General features: G+C 37.9%; 1 protein-coding gene across 3 annotated transcripts in view; it reads right to left on the bottom strand.

The window, feature by feature from the left end:
* strn (striatin, calmodulin binding protein) overlaps positions 1-18,292 on the bottom strand; it is a 79,495-nt gene that overhangs the window by 41,683 nt on the left and 19,520 nt on the right. For all 3 annotated transcript variants that reach the window (XM_051676359.1, XM_051676361.1, XM_051676360.1), the window contains one exon: positions 1,183-1,286. In XM_051676359.1, the coding sequence (XP_051532319.1) occupies positions 1,183-1,286 (104 nt within the window). The remainder of the gene's footprint in view (positions 1-1,182; positions 1,287-18,292) is intronic.

The following is an 18,292-nucleotide window of genomic DNA, read 5'->3' as shown; positions in this document are numbered from 1 at the left end:
CCCAATTCTCAATGCGCTCTAAGTCCTCGTGGTGGCGCGGTTACTCACCTCAATCTGGGTGGCGGAGGATGAATCTCAGTTGTCTCCGCTTCTGAGACCATCAATCCGTGCATCTTATCACGTGACTCGTTGTGCATGACACCGCGGAGACTCACAGCATGTGGAGGCTCATGCTACTCTCCACGATCCACACACAACTTACCACGCGCCCCATTGAGAGCGAGAACCACTAATCACGACCACGAGGAGGTTACCCCATGTGACTCTACCCTCCCTAGAAACCGGGCCAATTTGGTTGCTTAGGAGACCTGGCTGGAGTCACTCAGCACACCCTGGATTCGAACTCGTGACTAGTGATAGTCAGCGTCAATACTCGCTGAGATACCCAGGCCCCCCCTTGATCGTTTAATTATTAAAAATAAATTCAGATCCCGAGGTGTGAAGGCCGAATCAACATGCAAACAACTGTGTGAATTATTTTTTATTTTAAAAATCAGTGGTCTGGCTGTCTTCGTTGTCTAAAGTTTATAACTCAAATGTTTTTGTGGTTAACACAACAGCAATGCTGGAATGAAAATTGTTATTTTGCACTACTGTATATCAATACTTAAACTATTTTCTCGGAGCAAAGCAGAGATGACAGCAGATGAGCATAGAAAGTTTGTGGCTGGGATTCGTTCATGACAGTTAACTGTTGACGCTGTTGCACAGTCGCCGGCAGTGACAAAAGAATCCAAATATACTGACTCCTAGTCCGAGTCACGATCGTTACCATGCTATTTAACTAGCAGCACAGTCAAACACTTCTCAGGACATTTAGGTCTTTTTCTAATTTTCCATTGCAAAATTCCAGGTTTTCCAGGACGCGTGGGAACTATGTTAATGTTGCGAGTAGCGTACATTTTTCATCTTAAAAAGGAGTTATTTTGCTATTTAAATCCAATTTTGTCCTAAATGTCTTCACTTTTAGTGGTTTGATCAAATAATGAGTCAAGAATGAGATCAATGTTGATATAACTTCCTGTTCATTTTATCTATGCATGATAAAACTAGAAAAAGAAGTATGGTAGTATGCCATTCTGAACTTAGCCATACTGTGCACAGTATACAAACTACATACTATATACTACAGAAATAGTATGGTAGTATGCATTGTGAACACAGCCCATGTGTGTTACTGACCTCTCTTGTTTCAGCGCATATTCCAGCATCTTGATGCGTCTCACCAGATCTTTCTTCAGGTTCTCCTGACCTTTCCTCTCGCCCTGCAAGAATGCAATCTGAGCCTGAAACACACACAAATACAAACACAAATTAAGCACTGACTCATTCACAAACTAACTAGTAGTTACGAAGCACTTTGTTTGAACTACATCCCAACTTAAGTGAGACCTTACACACACAGCAACTTAACTCATCAATTTATTTGTCCTCGACAGCACTTTTATTTCAAAACTTTGGAATGCTGTTCTTTGTAACACATATAAGAGCACTGGACAAGTCAAATGTGACTAACTGAGTAGAATTAAATTGAATTGACCCACTAATCTCTAACGTACAGTCCTGAAGAGCAGCTCCATCATCACCTGACTGATGAATTCTAATGAACCATTTCCCAGTTTTCTCTTGTTGACGGTTGTTTTTTCTTCCTGGAATGTCTTGGGCAAACGGCTCGTTTGTGATTTTGTCATAGTGGAAGTGAATTATCAAGTCTGCCCATGACAGACAACACACTGAGAAAAACAATTGGGTTTACACTTGGGATGTGCACAAGTAAACAACAACAACTTGTGACACTGTAAATATCTAACTTGAGTGCACTGCTACAATGGCGCAGTCTATTGCAAGCACTTTTGACATTTAATGTGCCAGATATGAGATATTTAGAATTCAGTTTTTACTAGTTAAAATGCCAATTATTGGTACAAGCAATGAAAATACCACTGGTGAAAACATAAATTCATGATATCAAAATTGACATAATTACTTGTGGAAAAACACATTCTTGATACCAAAAAAGGAATTTCAGCTAGTAAAAAAACATCATTACAGATTTCAAACTGCATTTCCACATGGAGAATTTCACAAGGATCTGTCATTCACTCCTGTCCAAAACGAAAATCATTGATATCTATAATTCATTTCTTACTAGTTGAAATTACGTTTACACATACTGGCACTGCACTTCTTAGTAAAAATGAGAATTTTTTATATCAATAATTACTAGGGGTGTAACGATTCACTTGTTTTCTCGATACATCGATTAGTAATCCTGCCGATTCATATGCATTGATCTTGAAATATGATTTTTGAATCGAGAACCGTTAGTGTTGGTCAATAATCACTTCAGCAAATTATTGTACAATATTTTCGACATTTTGACATAAATGGATAAGACGCAGTTTGTGTGTTAAATTGTTAAAACAAACTACATGCCCTCATAAAACACGCCCCTGAAAATCAAACACAGGGGCAAATACTGACCCTAAATGTAAAAGTTAATTTCTGACACCGGGTCACTACTGAAATAAAGTGATTTGAGGAAACTTAAGTCGTTATTTTCTAAGGTAAAATAGTGCATTTTACTGCTATCATTGTTTAGTTTGGGAATTTTCTCTTTTCTTTGAAACATGTTCAGATGATGTTACTTTAATGTTGTAATATTTGGATTAGTTTACTGATTCAGGGTCCCCACGGTCATAGAAATCATGGAAATACCAGCACTTTTATAAATTGTGATTTCAAGGTCTGGAAAAGTCGAGCAAATTAATAAAAAAAGACTTTAGTGAAATGTGGAATATTTTCTAGCTATATTCTGCAATATTTCATTGGCACATTGCACTCTTGTACTATTATTGTATTCCCAGTAGCCTGTATGTACAGAACGTGTATTTAATGGGTTTTCTTTCAGCTTACTTTTGGTGGAATAAACAGTCTTAAATAGTTTGCCTTTTTCTTGCTTAAGACACATTAGGGGAAGAATTTAAAGAATACTATAAATGCATTTTAAAAAATGCTGAATTTAATCGTTCATCCAATCGAATCAAAAACCTGGGAATTGGGCATTCCAAATTGGGGAAAAAGGGGATAAAAATTATTTTAAAAAAATGTTTTACAAAGAATAATTAAATGATCAGGGGGCCTGGGTAGCTCAGTGGTAAAAGACGCTGACTATCACCCCTGGAGTCGCGAGTTTGAATCCAGGGTGTGCTGAGTGACTCCAGCCAGGTCTCCTAAGCAACCAAATTGACCCGGTTGCTAGGGAGGGTAGTGTCACATGGGGTAACCTCCTCGTGGTCACTATAATGTGGTTCTCGCTCTCGGTGGGGCGTGTGGTGAGTTGTGTGTGAATGCCGCAGAGAATACATCTCTGCATAATGAGCTCAACAAGTCACGTTAAGTCAACAAGACGTGGAGGCAACTGAGATTCGTCCTCCACCACCCAGATTGAGGCGAGTCACTATGCCAGCAGGAGGACTTAGAGCGCATTGGGAATTGGGCATTCCAAATTGGGGAGAAAAATCCCCCCCCCCAATATGAGCAGAAATGGATTTTAGATATCAATAAATTGATAAGTAATTAAAGATATCTTAAAAAGCTTTCTTACTAGTTACCATCACATAATAGATATCTGAAATTAACATTGCAACTAGTGAAAAACAAATGACTGATATCAAAAATGAGCATGTTTACAAGTGATTAACAGCTGCACCTGTGTGCATATTTTACTCCAAAAAAGACGCAATGACTTCTATGAAGGGGCTCAAGTGAATCAGTGAATCGTTTATTTGAACTGGTTCATTCCAACAGTCTGAACAAACAGATTCACTAAAATGACTTGGACCTCCCAACGCTACATACAGTAGGAGTGAACTGGTGAAACTTTTATTTTAACAGGTTCATTTACATGAACCATCTGACTCTGATCAAACTGATTCACATAAATGTTTTGGACTTCCCATGAGAAACAGGACAGTTTGCATCACAATAACAGTTTAAAAATAAGCTAACTTCGAAAGCCGGTGCTTTTAAAAAAATAAATAAAATAACATCAAAAATTAATTGGCAGATCTGGAGCTTATAAAGCCTCAGCAAAATATTATGTGAGTTTTATTAGTTGTATTTAGTATAAATAAATGATGTGCGATATAAATAGTAAAGGATTTTTAGTGTATTTATAGTACAATTAAATACCATCAAAGTTATATTAGACAGTTATTACAAACATTTTCTCCCTTGAATAGCTACAGAGTACTGAACTACGAAGTTACTTGAAATGCCCATCCCTAGTTTGCGATATCAAGCATACTCAAACGCGCACACACACATGCCGTGATGTGGTGGTAACAAAGCCAAAACAAAGACAGATGCCGTATCTTGCATAACACACATATTTGCACTTTGGAATGTTGTTGTAGATGTGAAAAACATTCCAGTGAGTTCTCAGCTGACTAACAGAGTCTCAAGGACAGATTGCATCATTTTAAGCAAGTTTCAACACTGACTTTGTCTCCATCTCTGTAAAAGAGAAAGGCAAAGGTGAGAAACCTTGTTCAACACCTCACAGAGACTTCAGCCCTGAAACAGACACATGATGATGTCAATTAATCAACTTACACCGGGCTTTACACACTTATTGCCCGACCTCTTGACTTTACCAAAGGAATTGGATTAAAACGACACTAAACCAGTTTAAGATTTGGGCATCTTAAACTGGAGAGAAGCTTCCAGACAGAACATCCCTTTAATGACCATAAATCAAATTACAACATCATCATGACAACTTCCCATCAGAGAAAGCACTAATCTTCAATTTAAACAAAGTTAAGAGGATGAGATATAGCTGCAATTCACAAACCACACAGATGGAGCAGCACAGAGTCTTTGACTATTTGTCACCTGCAGACGTGTTAATTATAATCTGATTACAGAGTGAAAGGAAAGCAGAACTCGAGTCAATGCAGCACAACCAAACACACTCATTCCGAAATGTGTTTCTCTTCTTACATGTGTACTACTTGTCTGTTTTTATCTTCCCATTTTTTCACTATTCTGTCTCTCTTGTTAATGTGTTGCTGGATGGTGTCCACTCAACCATAATATAGTCTTACTTGTTAATGTATATGGATGTGTCTTCAAATTCAGGCACTTTAAACATGTAATAATGTGTATTTTTATAATGTATTTTTTCATAGTTTAATATTGAAAGTCGGAGTCTGGGACAAGACTACAACAGTCGAATCTAGACATAAATAACATTTGAAAAGTACAAAAAATAAATGATGAAGGCCTGGTAAACTTTTCCCAATTCAGTTTTAATGAGACCTTTAATATAGCAAAATGAAAACTACTGACATTTTTTTATTTTATGAAAATCAACCCCTGAGACATGAAAGTGCCCAAAGTTGAAGAAACACCTTAAATAATAAAAAAAATTAAAAACACAATTCTGTAGAAAATACTGTAGTTCTGCTGTCTTAATTCACCTAGAGTTTCCATGGTAACCCTCTCCATCTTTGCTGGAGACTGCAGGTGGCACATGGGCAGAATTACAGGACTGAGTGACGGACTGCAGCTTTTTAATTTGATTTAACTGTCCTATGAAGTTCAGCACCACAGAAACAGCAATTGCAGTTTGATATCCCGCAGATTAGCATTGAAATTCTGCAAAAGTTGAAAGGCTCTTAGACTGAGGCATTTCCAGGAAAACCACACACTTCCATAAGAGCAATTGGCTTTGTTAACTGTGAGCTGTTTTTCTTGAATGTTTAGAGTTGTTGGAGAACATTTTGTACAGGCATTTTAAGAGGGTTCCTCTGACATGATGGCCTACATGTAGGGGAATAAGGTTAAACTAACTGATTAACAGTCATACCATCATTTCAGAGACCTGGAGATGTATTAAAAGACACCGAAGAACAGAAAATCTTCTAGAAAGAGACTACTGTCAATACAAACCTGACAATTTGCAGTTTTGATGTAATACTACATTAATTGTTGTTTCTAATTACTAGAGAGCATTATAAAACCTGATATCTTATGTATCAGTAAAAACTACATTTTTACATTTTCTGAAGCAAACGTGATGCTTGCCTGCACAAAATTACGGAGACCCTTAAGAGTCCCACGCAATAATCTTTACAGTCCCTTGCAAAACGTTCTGCATCCACACGCAACAAGTTCTGAGTTCCTTTACAAGTTTTGTGTCTCTTCGTGATAGTTTGCATTCCCTCGCAATAAGTTTGGCATACCCTCACATTATTTTGCGTTTCTTTGGAATAAGTTTTCCGTACCCTTACAATAATTTTTTCATTTCCCGACAAAAGTTAACGCTCGCTCATAATAAGTTCTGCATTCCTTCACATTAAGTTTTATGTTCTCTCACATAATTTTGTGTGCCTTCTCAATAAGCTTTACGTTTCCTTAAAATAAGTTTTACGTTCCCTCACAAAAGTTAACGTTCCCTGAAAATCAACAATGGTTTAACCACAGCAACCATATGTCAACATAGTTCAAAATGTGTGTGGAATTTATGGTTAAAATTTCTGTCCATCCAAAAGTAATACAGCTGAAGTCAGAAGTTTATATACACTTAGATTGAAGTCATTAAAACTCATTTTTTAACCAATCCACAGATTTAATATTAGCAAACAATAGTTTTGGCAAGTCGTTTAGGACATCTACTTTGTGCATGACACAAGTAATTTTTCCAAAAATTGTTTACAGACAGATTGTTTCACTTTTAATTGACTATATCACAATTCCAGTGGGTCAGAAGTTTACATACACTAAGTTAACTGTGCCTTTAAGCAGCTTGGAAAATTCCAGAAAATGATGTCAAGCCTTTAGACAATTAGCTTCTGATAGGAGGTATAATGAAATTGGAGGTGTACCTGTGGATGTATTTTAAGGCCTACCTTCAAACTCAGTGCCTCTTTGCTTGACATCATGGGAAAATCAAAAGAAATCAGACCTCAGAAAAAAATTGTGGCCCTCCACAAGTCTGGTTCATCCTTGGGAGCAATTTCCAAACACCTGAAGGTACCACGTTCATCTGTACAAACAATAGTACGCAAGTATAAACACCATGAGACCACGCAGCCATCATACTGCTCAGGAAGGAGATGCATTCTGTCTCCTAGAGATGAATGACGTTTGGTGCAAAAAGTGCAAATCAATCCCAGAACAACAGCAAAGGACCTTGTGAAGATGCTGGAGCAAACAGGTAGACAAGTATCTATATCCACAGTAAAACGAGTCCTATATTGACATAACCTGAAAGACTGCTTAGCAAGGAAGAAACCACTGCTCCAAAACTACCATACAAAAGCCAGACTACAGTTTGCAAGTGCACATGGGGACAAAGATCTTACTTTTTGGAGAAATGTCCTCTGGTCTGATGAAAACTGAACTGTTTGGCCATAATGACCATCGTTATGTTTGAAGGAAAAAGGGCGAGGCTTGCAAGCCGAATTACACCATCCCAACCGTGAAGCATGGGGGTGGCAGCAGCATGTTGTGGGGGTGTTTTGCTGCAGGAGGGACTGGTGCACTTCACAAAATAGATAGCATCATGAAGAAGGAAAATTATGTGGATATATTGATGCAACATCTCAAGACATCAGTCAGGAAGTTAAAGCTCGGTCTCAAATGGGTCTTCCAAATGGACAATGACCCCAAGCATACCTCCAAAGTTGTGGCAAAATGGCTAAAGGACAACAAAGTCAAGGTATTGGAGTGGCCATCACAAAGCCCTGACCACAATCCGATAGAAAATTGGGCCAAAATTCCAGCAACTTATTGTGAGAAGCTTGTGGAAAGATACCCAAAACATTTGACCCAAGTTAAACAATTTAAAGGCAATGCTACCAAATACTAACAAAGTGTATGTAAACTTCTGACCCACTTGGGAATGTGATAATAGAAATAAAAGCTGAAATAAATCATTCTCTCTTCTATTATTCTGACATTTCACATTCTTAAAATAAAGTAGTGATCCTAACTGACCTAAGACAGGGAATGTTTTCTATGATTAAATGTCAGGAATTGTGAAAAACTGAGTTTAAATGTATTTGGCTAAAGTGTATGTAAACTTCTGACTTCAACTGTAAATACTGATTATTTCACAGACACAACTTTGCAAACAAAGCAGAATATACTGTACAGTTGTGCTTAAAGACATCACATTGTCTTGCAACTAAACAATAATAATAATAATTCCTTATATTTATATAGCGTTTTTCTAGCCACTCAAAGCACTTTACATAGTATAGGGGGACTCTCCTAAACCACCACCATTGTGCAGCATCCACCTGGATGATGCGACGGCAGCCATAGTGCGCCAGTACGCTCACCACACACCAGCTATTGGTGGAGAGGAGAGAGCAGAGTGATGTAGCCAATTCAGGGTTGGGGATTATTAAGAGGCCATGATAGATAAGGGCCAAAGGGGGGAATTTTGCCAGGACACTGGGGTTACACCCCTACTCTTTTTGAGAAGTGTCCTGGGATTTTTAAATGACCACAAAGAGTCAGGACCTCAGTATAGCATCTCATCCGAAGGACGGAATTACACCTTAAACAAAAATCTAAATATGTTTCAAAAGTTGCAATGCCATGAACCTTACAAACTTCAAATTCAACAAATCTGTTTCTTTCTCGGAAGTGCTCAGTGTATTCCTGAAACTTATAAACAACTTTTTTTCTCAAAAAACTAATAAAAACCAGTGCACACTGACTCCCAGATATTGCGTAAGGCGCCAGCCAATCAAATAGGAGTTTGCAATTTTGTAAAGCTCTTGTCAGTTGTATGTGTAATATGCATCAGGCAGTTACGAAATGGGAGTGCCACCTGAGAGCACTTTGAATCAGACTTGGGCAACAGACAAGAGTCACGAAATGCTCTTTTCACTGTAGGGCAGTTGCGGAGTAATTCAACCCCGTTTGAAATGTTTCCCATGCCCATTCATAAGTCTTCTGCAGGGAATACCAAAGCTATTGCTTCAAGTCCTCACACTGGGAAAGCCTCTATTGTGGAAAAAAAATTCAGAAGAACTGGGCCACGATGAGTCATAGGGAAGAGGGGCAGTGCAGAGATGGTGTGATGGGAGAAATTTCTCAAGCATGTGAGGTACTAATAATGTCATTTGCACAGTTCAATTCCCAGAGACGCTGCTGCAGAAGTAACCCATTAAAAATGCATTTGCATCTCCTCCAGCGCATGAATGACGTTATCTGATGATCTCAATAATGCAGCTGCTCTAATTTCCTTCTCTCACTGGTAAACAGCGCAAATTCTGGAGATTCCGAAAGAGGCCATTGTAAACGCTTGACTAGGGAGACCCCTCAGCTCGCCAGAGAAAAGGAAACACACAAACCCTTTAATTTTCAACAAACAGCTCCCAAAAGGCAACTCCAGCGGAGGCGTCCCTTCTAAAAAAAGGCTAGTTTGTATTTTCTCGATTACCTACAAGGAGAACACGCAGGAAGTGCAAGAGATTAAGAGCGAGAGCGACAGAGGAGAAAAGCGGGTGAATTCAGAAATAGTTCAGTGACGTCGGCGCGGCCCACATGCGTCCCCAGAGGCGTCTCTTGACATGCCTGCCAAGCTGCGAGAATCGTTCAGACTCAACATCAGCAGCTCTGAGGCAACACAAAGAGCAAACAATTAACTCTTCAGCTGCGCATACACAACAACAGTCATTTTCATGACAATTAAGAACATTTTCCTCTCAAATTCTGTTTACTGTTAGATATATGATATGATATATAATATCAGATGGATGTGTGTGTGCGTGCCTGAGTAGTGGGGGGGGATTTGGGACAATCCCACCAAGTTTGAAATCTCTACGATTTACAGACTGTCCCAGACAGTGTTAGGGCAGAAAAAGAAAAAAAAAGAGAATCAGTACAAATACAGTAGAGTTTCAGCACCTTTGGTGTTTAATGATTCTGCATATTTCCGAAATCCAAAAACTAGACGTAGATATTCTACTGAACTGAAGAGCCACATGTTTCACATATTTTTATTTCTAGTTTTAACATTGTACTTCAGACCTTTGTTTTGAAGGAAAAACTAGCTTTATACCATGACCCACATTTGGTTTTTGGCTATTGCAAATGGGTAAAATTGAAAATGTTTTGGATGGAGCCACACTGAGAGCCCCATATCTCTGTGATTTAAGCATATAGAGCCTTTAAATTCAAGATCCAAAAAGGCAAGTTTGTTCTGAACCAGAATCTAAAAGGATATTAAGATATCTTTAAAGGAATATTCCGGATTCAATACAAGTTAATCTCAGTCGACAGCATTTGTGCTTTTTTTAAAGAAAAGGAGGAACGAGTCAAAATACATTTTTGTGGTAATCAACATTATGACACAAATGCTGTTGATTGAGATTAACTTGTATTGAACCCGGAATATTCCTTTCATACCTCTGGAGTTATAAGCACTCAAATTTAGGGAAAAAAGAGACACAAAAAAAGTGTTTTTTCCCCATTTTTGGACGCACACCATTGGCATATAATGCAACAAGAGGTGGCTGATTTCAGTAATAGACCGATCTATCTCTGTGTAAAAATAAAATCATGATGCTGACACATTTATAAGGTTATTTTTTTTTACCTGTAGTTGTGCTCCAAAATCATAGACAAAAATTGGCATTTTGATCCCCCTCTACAAAATAATGGATTACTCAGTAAATATTCATCCATAACATTTCATATTTTGGCTTTCATCATAACTTATGTTTATCTTTCACCAGTTGAAAGATCCTTGAGTAACATGGAATTACCTAATTCTTGACAGTATTAAAAAAAATTTAAAAAAAAGAAATTCTGTCATTTACTCAACCTCATGTTGTTCCAAACTTAAGTAACTTTCTTTCTTTTTGTGGAACCCACAAGGAGATATTGAGCAGAATGTTAGCCTCAGTTTTCACTTTCATTGTATGCAAAAACAAAACATGCAATGAAAGTGAATGGTGACTGAGGCTGTTATGTTGCCCAACAATTCCTGTTGACATACAGGATAAACGAGGGTGAGCGATGAAAGAACTTTTGGGTGAACTATCCCTTTAAGTGTCCATATAGTTTTTGTGCCACTTTAATTTGGCAATGCACAACTAGAGTTAACCGAAAGCGTGGAAAGCGTAAAAGTGGTTACGAGTGGCATATAGTTACTGTGCAAGCGCTGACCTCGATTTCATGTTGTTCCACAGACACACAGAGGCTCACTGTGAGTTTAACCATGTGGAAAGGGTGACGTGCCACTCACTGAGCAACAGAACACAGTGTGTGAATTCAGCAACGCAGTGACGGTTTAATTACGCTTGGGCAAGGGGGAGGAGCTGTGGTTTGTTTGTGTGGTTAGAAACATCTCAGCAGCTGACTGTTCCCGCGCTCTCACTGAATCAAGTTTTTTTTGTGTTTAAACGTTTAGCCACTCTTATCTGTAGCCGCCAGCCAGTGAGCCGCACTAAAAGAGAGCGATTTCAGAAAATGGGGAATTCACTCCAAACCGACAAGGTTGTCATGAGCCATTAGCATCTGATCTCGTGGGTAATTTTCACTGGATGCTGATATCTCATATAAGAATTGACTACAGTCATTTGGATAAACATTAATAAGAGATGCTGAGAGTCTTTAGAATGAATAGCTAGTTCACCCAAAAATGTAACTTTTTTTTATCACAATCATGTCGTTTCAAACCGTTTGACTTTCTTGAATAAATGATGACAGAATTTAAATTTTTTGCCTTTATTTTTGAACTATCCCTATCCCTAAACCTCAACAGTGTGAGACTATAACTAGTTCGAAAGGTTTGAAACGAGAGAAATAACTCAAACCGGCTGGCTAATTTCCTGAAAAATATAAAAAAAGTCTCCCTGAAGCGGAAATGACAACTTGATGGTGGATCATGTGATCGGTTGGGTGATGATGTCATTCAGGATGTTGCAGTAGTGAAATTTTGGCTGACCTACAGAAGTAGAAAATACTTTGATACCAAAAGCCTCTTTACATAAAACATAATAGGAACAGGTCAACTGAGTGGATTTTGCCGATAGCGATAATTAAGCTGTTGGAATAAATACGATTACCGAATAATCGTCTGATGGCTTTCAATTCGATATACTGATTGTGCTAAAACATGTAAAGTCTTTTCTAGGACTGGGCAGCCCAGACACAGAGGCTACAAGAGTCCAAATTGAATGAAATCTTAGATGCAGTTTATTGTGCAACCAAAATCCTAATAATAACTAGAAAATAAATGAAGATTTGGTGCATAAAGCGGGACTTTTAACTATAAACAAACCCAAAAATACATCGGGGGACTCTTATTTTGAAATGTCTGCACTCCCTGCTGCTCACACAAACATACACATACACATAAGATAACAAAACATGCACTCTTTCAATCATCTATAATGTTTTACAATATAATATTTACTCCAACTGATACGTAAATTGCTTGCTGTTCTCCATCTGTATTGCTCGTTTTAGAAGTTTTTACATTGCTTCTTATGGAGACTGCAACCAGAAAACAGATTTCATCATGGCACCGCACCCTTGCATTATTCTGTCATGCTCTTGCTTCAGTTTAGAACACTCTAATCAATGCAGCAAAAGATATATTTAAGTGAGCATAAAATATGGATAAATGAGGATGAAGTCAATAACAACAGATATAAATACAGAAAATCCCCACGAGGTGTCAGTGATTGTTTATATTTCACCTGTAGATGTTTGGGAAAATAGATTTCTGTACACTGTAGGCTAATGATAGGCTTATGCTCAATAATATGGAAATAAACAATATATTGCCTTCTAAAGCCACTTTCTGCATTGTCTTATCAATACTGCCACAATAATGTTATATATATATTTTAATTATCTGAATTTTATGTTTATTGTATACAGAATATTATACTTATAATTATTTAAATATAACTTTTTTCAATTATTGAATCGTTATATATTGAATTCTTTTTATTTGGAAGCCTTTCTCAACAAATATTAGGGCTGTGAATTGAGTAAAACATTTTTAACTATTGTAATTAATCGCCCAGTTTTCTGTGATTATTCACGATTATTCGCAATTAAATTATGGTACATGATACATTACAACAAAAATTTAAAAAATCATCATAACTATACAGTATTTACTTGATACTTTGTCTCAAAGAACAAGCAAGAAATTGGTTGGTCATTTATTTTAATTATTTAAATAACGCATGTACATGTTAAAATGTTTATTTTATTTGTATATATTTATTTGCAGATAAGAGTTAATTAGACAAATTTTTACAGGTATTAATCTTTAATACAATTATAGGCATACATGCCATAAAATCATTGGACATGTTGTTACAATTTTATAGTGGACTTCTTTTAATAACAGGATCAAATGGGCAGATTCAATACATATCATACTTTATTACCAAGAGAAACTTAAGTGTACACTGCCAATGCATTATTCGACACTATACATGGATATAAAACATATTGAATGCTGAAGTTTAAAATCTCAAAACTATAATTTTACTTGCAATAAAAATGCTAAGATCGAATAATAAATACATTTAAAACGTATAAATGTACGTTTTCTTATGGAATATTAGGCGCCGGAAAATAATGTATCTGAAGAGCTGTGATATAGAACATCAGCACCATCTTAACAACTGGCCCCAATGGATATCAATATCACACCTTTAAAACTGTCACAGGTGTGAGCACAGCCTTAAAACGGCATAAAACACCTCGCGGGAGCCATCAGTCAATGCCGAATGGTGTTAATGGAGGATTTCGAGAGGACGAGTCCAATTCGGCATGTAAAAGCTTAAAAAAATGGCATGTCCTATATGGGTGTAATATTCAACACAAACATACAGTAGGGTACAACTCAGAACTCTTTTATCAGTCTTTTCAATTAATAGCACATCAGAGCATTTAAAGAGATAGTTCACCCCAAAATGAAAATTCTGACATCATTCACTCACCCTCGTGTTATGTTCCTCATGTTAATATCATTTTGGAACAACATGATGAGTCAATGTTGACAGAATTTTCATATTTTTTGGGCGAACTGTCCCTTTAACTGAGCCTAATCACCAAAATAACAATGAGTCAATCAAACAGCAGGTCGAGCCCGTGTAAAACACACTACAGCGAGTTATGAATGAGGTTGCCCTGATTTGCGTGTTCAGGATTGCCAAGAGAGAGACACACATGCAGCACGGCAGCAAACAGACTGGCCGATCACCCAAAATAGACACTCCCGTTGTTCTCCCGTATGGCGAGCTTTACGGGATATCCTCTAATGGCTTCTGTACCCCAGAAAGTGCACTATTTAGGGGGTCTGTTAATGGCCTGTGCAGTGTAAACAGTTGACTCTGCGTCCTCTAAAAAGCTGTTATGGATTTATTTGCGTTCTCCCTGAGGGCAGGTGTTGTGCGTCAGGCGAGTGGGGGTGGATTACCGGTGTGTCATCTTCGCTTTGAACATGTTAAACAAAAACGCCGCATCTAAAGGGGCTTCACCAGCGCCTGGACCATCGTTTAGCGATTCAAATGAACATTTATAGGTCTTAGCGGTGTGTTGCATTTAATAGAACGCCCACATGCATTTCACCCTACGTGAAGGAAGTCGAGTACAGAGAGAGTTTGAGAGAGGTTTTGTGAAGTGTAGGAAGAGTTATTTATAAGCATGCAGGATTTTCTAAATATGGAGATGAGTGCTGGGTTTTACATATGAAAAAGGAGAGAAACTATGAGGAAAAGATCACAATGTACGAACACTAAAACAAAGTGTTCCAATATTATCGTAAAGTGACCAGATATTGATATAACATTGTCTCGCCAGATCCCCGATTCCCACCCTAACTGTGTATGTGTCTGTGCCAGATATGTGTTTGTGTCATCATGGAAACTCATGGATGGGAATTATAAGGAATGATTTTGGTTCTGATTCGAATTCCTCTTAACAATTCCGGTTCCTTAACAGACTTTTTAATTTAGATATTTTATTATTATTATTATTATTATTAGTAGTAGTTTTAAATACCAGTAATTACAATAAAGCATACAGTTTACAGTTTGTTTGGCGATTATTGCCATATCAGCTACAATGGCTATTTTATGGCAAATACAGGTGGCGATCAAACAATTCATAAATACAACACACCTTGCAAAAACAATACATAGATAAAAGGAAGACTGTTCAATCCAGTACAGTAAATCAATTCCATAAAAGATCCTTTAGTTGCACTTTTCATAAAAATTCCATGAGCTTTCCTGGGCACATCTTACAAAACAAGTCTGTCAAGGTTTTTCCAGATAAAAAGCATTGTCTCATGATGTTAAAATAGGGCTGATCAGGAGCACATGCCTCACAGTCAAAGGGGTGTTACAATATTGGCATTTTGGTTGTTCTTCACCTTTCAAGAAATACCCATGGGTCAGTCTAGTGTGACCTATATGACACAAGACATACAGTATAATGTGTATTCATTTAGAATTGGACTAGACGGGTCACGCTGTAGATTCAAAAGAACAGATTCATTGGAGCCATTCATTTGGAAATCGGACTACAAGTCGTCTTTTTTTCTCTCCCCTTGTCCCCCTCCCCAGCTCTAGAGAGGCGGGGAAAAGCCTGCCGGGAGGCGCAGCCAGAAGGGCAATGACCCGCCCAATAAAGGATGGAGGGTGTGATGTATGTCATGCCGGGGGTTCCCCAGCCATGACGAGGAGGAGGGCGGGGCTGGGCTGTGACTACGCACACCCAGCCCCCAATCGGTCTAATCAGCCGAGGAGAGGGTTAAATGCAGCTGGATGCGGCAGTTCGAGAGGGAGAGAGCCACATGCAGCTGCCATGTGTGTTTGTGTTTTGTGTCTTTTTGTTTCATTAAATATTACTTTGACTGTTCAGCTGGTTCCCGCCTCCTCCTTTCCCATTTTTAACCCTGTTACAATCTTATTGTTGGTTCCCAAACCTAGATACATTTTTTTTATCACAACCCTCTATGGACATGTTGGAAAAAGAATCGCCATCAGCTAGTACATTTTAGTTTTTACTCGCTGGACTTTTGACATGTAAGCGTAATGCAACTGAAAACTAAAAAAGATATTAAGAAAAACAAGAAGGGGGAATCATCATTATAATATATATATATTTTAGTTTTCATATATGACTTTTGATATTTTGCTTTTTAAAAATTTAACTGATGTCATGAAATTGCTTTTTTTTTTTTTTTTTTGACATTCTTTTATCTCCTTTTCTCCCAATCTGGAATGCCCAATTCCCACTACTTAGTAGGTCCTCGTGGTGGCGTAGTTCCTCAATCCGGATGGCGGAGGACAAGTCTCAGTTGTCTCCACTTCTGGGACAGTCAATCACGTGGCTTGTTGTGCATGACACCGCGGAGACTCGCAGCATGTGGAGGCTCATGCTACTCTCCACGATCCACGCACACCTTACGACGCGCCCCACTGAGAGTGAGAACCACTAATCACGACCACGAGGAGATTACCTCGTGTGACTCTACCCTCCCTAGCAACCGGGCCAATTTGGTTGCTTTGGAGACCTGGCTGGAGTCACTCAGCACACCCTGGATTCGAACTTGCGACGGTAGTCAACATCAATACTCACTGAGATACCCAGGCCCCATGAAATTGAATTTTTAATAGTGATACAAGCTGTTGTCACTGTTTGAAATTTCATACAAATTGTTTTAAATATTCACAAGGTTGGAACCTAATGAAAACAGAATTCCTAATTATATTATAAAAATAATAATTTAAGTGTTACTATATCAAAACTACTGTGCAAAAAAAAAACATATTAAATTCTTTCATATTTACAGTGTTTTCTGAAGTTAAAACATGTCACAATGTATGATTGTACCTTTAAATATTTCTGTATTTACACATTTATCACACTTACAACATTACATCATTTTGAAACATGTTGCACTTGTTTGATTTACATTGAGTTTACATTGATATACAGTATAACAAGTGCTAAATTGGTGCCATCTCTTTAAGAGAAGTGTTTACGGTTGAAAGAGAGAAGTGCAATGTATGATTAGAAATAATGTTTCTTTTTATCTTTTAGATCACTAACTGACTGTAAATAACAGAAAGGATATTAAAAGAGACATGAAATGAAAATGGGGTTCCTGGGTCTCGTCTTTGGATCCAAAATACACAGAATGAAGCAAAAGGAACTTTGACTTGTATAATGTGTATGACTTGCTTGTACAAATACTTATTGTACATGTTATCAAATGAAAACCTACAAGCTCTCGAGTTTTGCAACACATTTATCTTCTAACTGAAGTCCAACAGGCATGTAACTGGTCTGTAGGCTTGCTTTAAAAAGGAGAATTTTAACCAAAATCAGAGTTGACGTCATTAAATGCAATATCAATGCCATTTCACGGCTGAACTAAAGCGATGGTGCCAGTGAAAGATCTGGACCCACTGCAGCCAAATAAGGTCAATTTCCTTCAGGGCACACACTCAAGAGACACAACACGCTGAATCCAGCTTCTTAATCAGTAAAAGGATTGCAGCACTCAAGTTCTTCTTCGCCACTACACAACTCAAGCTCTGCAGTGTCTAATAAAATACATATTTTAGATGCAAAGTGCGAAATTTGGTCGCATATGCGAGTGATTTACTCACTATGTAGAGGGCTGCATCATAACACACACATCTTTGCACACCCATACATTTACAAAAGTTGAAATAGTTCCCTCTTGGCCCCAAAATCGGGTTATTTGTCCAAAAGTCACAAGATCAATCAGGCCACCCCGTGTGTCACATGACCACAACACAGCCTGGGATCTCTCTGGCATGAGCCACTGATGTGGACCATGTTACCCTTGCATGAGTTACCAACCTCAAAGGCCAAAATAAACTACCCAGTCTCAGCTCTGTTCCAAAACCTAGTAAGCAGCCTACCTAGACAGCATTTTAAAGGTCTCTTTATTCTGCCTTCTAAGATACCTTCTTTGGACCAATTTCGAAAAAAGAGAAGGCAATATGGAGAAAGCTCAGTGACAAAATGTATCCAAGATGAGGGATGACTCGAGAGAAATATTGAGCATAAATACGCTTGCATTTCATTTAATAACAAAGAAAAAACTATTTTATTCAATATTTATGTGTGCTCTGGGTAAAAAGTTTTTTTTCCCCAAAAGTTAATGTACCCTAAAATCAATGCCATACTGCCAAACTATTTACAAGTGCATTATTCCATCAGACAATTTTTTCATCAATTCGAACGTGAACAC

The sequence above is a fragment of the Myxocyprinus asiaticus genome, chromosome 37, assembly GCF_019703515.2.
Source record: "Myxocyprinus asiaticus isolate MX2 ecotype Aquarium Trade chromosome 37, UBuf_Myxa_2, whole genome shotgun sequence".
NCBI lineage: Eukaryota > Metazoa > Chordata > Actinopteri > Cypriniformes > Catostomidae > Myxocyprinus > Myxocyprinus asiaticus.
Note: the sequence above shows the minus strand (reverse complement) of the source record. Positions and strands in the feature narration are given on the sequence as shown.